The following is a 5,696-nucleotide window of genomic DNA, read 5'->3' as shown; positions in this document are numbered from 1 at the left end:
CCCCCACCAGTCACTCCCACTTCCCAGTCATGACACAACAGTCCTCCAGTGAGACCTGACCCCGACCCAGAAGGTCTCCAGGGCGTTAGTGATGACCTTGAACCTGAGCCGGGCCTCACATTCAGGTGGAAACAGAATGCAGCTTAGAGGGACCACCCGGCCACATAGGGACTGCCCTCCGCAGGCTCACATTGGGAGAAAAACAACAACAAAAGACAAACTAGGCCCGACCGGCATGGCTCAGGTGTTGAACGTCGACCTATGAACCAGGGGGTCACGGTTCGATTCCCGGTCAGGGCACGTGCCCGGGTTGTAGGCTCCATCCCCAGTTGGGGGCCTGCAGGAGGCAGATGATCCATGATTCCCTCCCTTCATTGATGTTTCTCTCGCTCTCCCCCTCTCCCTTCCTCTCTGAAACTGATAAAAGCATATTTGAAACAAAAACAAACAACAACAAACTAGCTTTCCTCTGTGCATGAAACCAACTCCACGCCCAGGCCTCCCCCGCAGGCGGGACGGGCCGGCGGTCACTCACCCTCCGCTCTGCTTCTTGAGCTTGGTGCAGAGGAGCAGGTCGGTGAACAGGAAGACGTGGCGCAGCGCCCTCCCTGCCTCCATGCCAGGGAGAACACACTGGGGGTCTGATCCCTGGGAGGCTGCATGCACATATGTGTGTGTGTGTGTGTGTGTGTGCGTGTACGTGTGCATGTGGTTGGGGGAGGGACGGTGTCTGCAGCCTACGTTGAAATAACTTAGGAGCTTGCCGAAGAGATCACAGGAGAATCAGGGACCGGCTGCCTCCTGCACGCCCCCTCCTGGCCATCGAGCCCGGAACCCGGGCCTGTGCCCTTGACCAGGAATCGAACAGCGACCTCCTGGTTCACAGGTCAACACTGAGGCTCCTCGCCGAGTAGAACGATTAAATCCACTCAGCACAGCAACGGAAGGTGGGGAAGAGCCCAGTGCTGATCCCTCCCAATGTGACCTCCCTGCCTCCATCCCAGCGCGAACACGCTGGGGGTCTGATCCCTGGGAGGCTGTGTGCATGTACGTGTGTGTGCATGTATGTGTGCGCACACGCATATGTGTGCATGTGTGCCCGTACATATGTGTACGTGTGTGCCCATACGTGTACGTGTGTGCATGTACGCGCGTGGACACACATGTGTGTGTTTGGGGTGGGGAGGGTGTCTGCAGCCTCTCTCGCTCTCCCCCTCTCCCTTCCTCTCTGAAACTGATAAAAGCATATTTGAAACAAAAACAAACAACAACAAACTAGCTTTCCTCTGTGCATGAAACCAACTCCACGCCCAGGCCTCCCCCGCAGGCGGGACGGGCCGGCGGTCACTCACCCTCCGCTCTGCTTCTTGAGCTTGGTGCAGAGGAGCAGGTCGGTGAACAGGAAGACGTGGCGCAGCTTGCGGGCGCCCTCCACCAGCTCCACCATGAAGCTGTCCTTCAGCAGCTGCCTGTGCTGCAGGCGGGGCGGGCAGGGGCCAAGGTTAGGGCAGTGGCCTCCACCCCGTCCACCTCCAGCCGCAGACCCACGTTCCAGAGGGTGCCTCCATCTCATCGGCCCGAGAACATACGTGCCACGCAAGCTCTTCTCCGCTCACCAGTTACGAGCCCCTCCTGGGAGCCTGGCCCGTGGAAGAGGGCACATGGAGGGGGAAAGGCCATTGGCCTGAAGCCGGGAGGGCGTGTGATGGTCTGTGTGGAATGATGGCAGGAGACCTCCTCGAGGCAGGGCCGCCTAGGTCTCTCTGAGACGCAACTGAGACCCAGACTGGGCACGGGGCCAGCCCCGCGAAGGACGGGCCACTGCCACACGGGCCCCCCAGTGAGAAGAGCCTGGCACTGGGTAAAGACAGGGCAGCCCGGCCCGGCCGGCGTGGCTCAGTGGTTGAGCATCGACCTATGAACCAGGAGGTCATGGTGTGATTCCCGGTCAGGGCACATGTCAGGGATGCAGGCTCCATCCCCAGTGTGGGGCATGCAGGGGGCAGTCGGTCAATGAATCTCATCAATGAATCTCTCTCACACCACACACATCTCTCATCTCTCTCTCCCTCTCCTTCCTCTCTGAAATCAGTAAAATCTTTAAAAAAAAAATTAAGTTCAAAAGAACTGAGCTCCTGGCCACCACCAGCAGAGGGCACCCTACGCCCAGCTCAGAAGTGGACTCAGTAGGGTCCCCTGGGCTGGCAGGTTGGAAACACCCAGACAGTCCCCTGCACTGACTCCCCACCCCGCTGGCCTCCCCTCTGGCCCACCCACTCTCCCTGAAATCCCACTCCCAGCACCTCCATTCTCCATGGGGCCACCCGAGCTGCCCTACTACTGGGCATCCAGCATGCCCGCCTGCTGGGCTGAGAGGACGTGGGGCTGTGAGGAGCACCTGGGCACCTTGGCCACCCAGCCCCTCTGCACCCACCCCTGCCTGTACACACCCTCATCTTCCTAAGAGAAGCCTCAACGCCACGGCGCCCGGCATGTCCAGCCAGCCCCCCTGCCCCTGCGGCATCCCGGCCTGAGCCCCACTGTGTGCTGCCCCCCATCTCTGCCTCCTCTCTGACTCACCCAGGCCGAGCAGGTGGAGATGGTGGCTATAGGGCACCCCCAAAAGCCCAGGCTGATGGAGGCTCCTTTCCTCTCGGTAGAACCCTGCCAGAGCAGCTAAAACAGAGCCCCCCAAACCCGGCCGACATGCAGGGGAAGCAGGGGGTGGGGTGCCCCTCAGGGCCTGAGACCCGGGCAGTGCACCGAGCCACAAGGGCTCCTGCAGCCTCACTGTGGGACCTGCTGTGTGGTGGCCTGAGAGTGGATGGAGGGGACATCTCCCTCCTCACGGCTCTTCCCGGGGAGGCCCCCCGGAGACACCTGACCAAGCCGGTGAGACCCTGGGCAGGTGGGAGCTTCCCGCTCCGCACGCAAGGAGCTGCCTCCCAAGGAGGATGGGGAGGCCGGGACCCAGGGCGACGCGACCCAGAGTGACCCGCCCGGGAGCCTGACACCCAGCACCTGGCGCAGGAACCACAAGAAAGAGGAGGAAGTGGCTCTAGGTGGCGGCCGCCGTCAGGTTCACGACCGGAGACCGCAGAGGGCGCGCGTCAGTTCCCCTCGCCGTGTGCGACTTCCGAGGGCGGGTGCTCACGATGGAGGTCAGCCCCCTGCCTGGCGCATTTCTGTGCCTCCCTGCGTGCCGCCCGCCGGGGATGGCGCCGGCCTGACCGCGCTGGGCCGCTCCCAGGAAGGGGCAGAGGCCACCGGGCAGGCCGGGGCAGTACATCCTGAGCCCTTCTGTTCTTTTTAAAATGTATTTTTTTTATTGATTTCAGAGAAAAAGGGAGAGGGAGAGAGCTAGAAACATCAATGATGGGAGAGAATCATTGATCGGCTGCCTCCTGCACGCCCCCTATTGGGGACCGAGCCCGCAACCTGGGCCTGTGCCCTTGACCGGAATTGAACTTGGGACCCTTCCGTCCTCAGGTCGACGCTCTATCCACTGAGTCAGACCGGCCAGGACCTGAGCCCCTCTGTTCTACAGCCTCTCATCAATGAGGTGCTGGGAGATGGGGACTGGGCGGCTGTCAGTGAGGGAGGCGGGAGGGGGTAGGAGAACATGTCTGGCTGAAGACGTCACACACATGTTCTGGATGCCACACATGCACACCACACACGCCTCCCTTTCTCTCCCATTTAAGTCCTTAAATCCGGCCACAACTCTTCTTGAATAAAAGAACACCCAGGAGACGCTAGGTGTTCCAGGCAGGCCATAGGCCACCCTCCTTCTCCCCCGTCTCCTCAGCGGGGACCCCGAGCTGGTAAAGTGTGGGTAACAGAAGGGGTGCCCTGGACAGAACCCCCGAGACGGAGAAAGGAAGAGGCGGCCGAGTGAGGCTCGTGCCTGTGCAATTCCACTCTGACGCCCTGCATACGGGACTGGGTGGGACCCCGCCAGGGTCAGGGACCCCAAAAGGCACTGCACTTCCTCTGTCCCATTGAACCGTCCAGGGTCCGTCCACTGAGGACCAGAGGGGACGCTGCCCGCCTCCACCGCGGCCACGCCTACCTCGCCTTTCTTCACGGTCATGGACTGCCGGCGGGGCGTGATCTCCTCGTTGATGCTGGACAGGAAGTTCTGGGAGATGCGCAGGGCGTCCTGCAGCAGGGGGTGGTCGGGGTGGCTGGGGGGCGTGTGCTTCAGCAAGTCCTGTAGCGGGGCGAGGGGACGCGAGTCAGGCAGCCTTGGCCCCGCCCTCTGTGGGCCCCGCCCTCTGTGGGCACACCGCAGACACACGCTGGGCTGGACCCAGGGCCACGGGCTCTGCAGGCCTCGCTGCCACCTCTCACCAGGGCCCGGGCCTCAGGGCAGCGCTGGGCGGGCACTCGGGAGGCAGGGCCCAACAGAACTCCCACAATCCGGGGGCTCGCATGCTGCCAGGAGGGGCTCCCACCCTCGGGGTCCAGGGCAGGCTGCCTCCACCTCGGCACTGGTGACACTCTGGGCCGAATGAGGCCCGGGGAGACACAGTAAATAAATATTTTTATTGATTTGCAAGAAGGGAGAGGGAGAGGGAGATAGAAACATCCATGATGAGAGAGAATCATGGATCGGCTGCCTCCTGCACGGCCCACACTGGCGATGGAGCCCACAACCCGGGCCTGTGCCCTGACCGGGAATCGAACCATAACCTGGTTCACAGGTCAAAGCTCAACCCCTGAGCCTCGCCGGCCGGGCTGGGCCGAATGGTTCTCTGTGGTGGGTGTGGTCCTGTGTCCTGTGGGAGCTGGCACCTCCCCCGCCTCCCTCACTGGATGCCAGCAGCACCTCCTCATCTGCAGTTTAACAACCACAAACATCTGCAGACATGGCAGCGCGTCCCTGGGGGGCGGACGCGGTCCCGGGCGGGAAGCATGAAGCACGGGCAGTGCCAGGTCGGGAGGAAACAGCCCCCCGGCCCCCCAGCTCCTCCTCTGGTAGATAAGAGCCTCAGGACGCAGCACGGCCTCCTTCTCCACCAGGGACGCACGTGACGCGCCCTCAAGGTCACCAGCTCCCCGGGCAGAGAAACACAATCCCTTCCGCTCCGAGTCCAGGCGCCCTACGCAGACAGCCCACAGGCTCCCGGCAGCCCTGCCAGGGCGCTGGGCAGTGCAGCCTGACCGTCACAGCGAGGGGACACGCGCCACGGGCCAGATGCTTCCAAACTGGAAACCTCGCCTCCTCCCTCCGTCCAAAAGCTCGCAGCCCCAGCGTGCGAGGCTCCGTGGCTGTGCAGCTTGCTCTAAGCCTGTGAGCAGTGTCTCCCAGGCAGTGGGAACAGGGGCCATGTGTGTTTCCTGGTTCTGCTTCTCAGGATTAAGACAACCCCTTGCCTGGCCGGCGGGACTCAGTGGTCTGAGTGTTGACTTATGAACCAGCGGGTCACAGTTCGATTCCCAGTCAGGGCACGTGCCCGGGTGGTGGGCTTGATCCCCAGTGGGGGGTGGTGCAGGAGGCAGCTGATCCCTGATTCTCTCATCACGGATGTTTCCATCTCTCTCTCTCTCTCTCTCTCCCTCTCTCTCTGAAATCAATATAAATATAGTTAAAAAATAAAAATAAATAGTAAAACACTTAGGATGGAGGACCCAGCGCACTGTCCCTCCAAAGAGCTCACCTGTGCCTTCCCTTCCCCCACCCCCTCCCTCAG

General features: G+C 61.8%; 1 protein-coding gene across 1 annotated transcript in view; it reads right to left on the bottom strand.

The window, feature by feature from the left end:
* BCR (breakpoint cluster region) overlaps positions 1 to 5,696 on the bottom strand; it is an 84,644-nt gene that overhangs the window by 44,142 nt on the left and 34,806 nt on the right. Inside the window, 2 exon segments of the mRNA XM_015567213.1 lie at positions 1,353 to 1,474; positions 4,073 to 4,348. Of these exon segments, the coding sequence (XP_015422699.1) occupies positions 1,353 to 1,474; positions 4,073 to 4,348 (398 nt within the window).

This window comes from Myotis davidii, unplaced genomic scaffold, assembly GCF_000327345.1.
Source record: "Myotis davidii unplaced genomic scaffold, ASM32734v1 scaffold43, whole genome shotgun sequence".
Classification (NCBI taxonomy): Eukaryota; Metazoa; Chordata; class Mammalia; order Chiroptera; family Vespertilionidae; genus Myotis; species Myotis davidii.
Note: the sequence above shows the minus strand (reverse complement) of the source record. Positions and strands in the feature narration are given on the sequence as shown.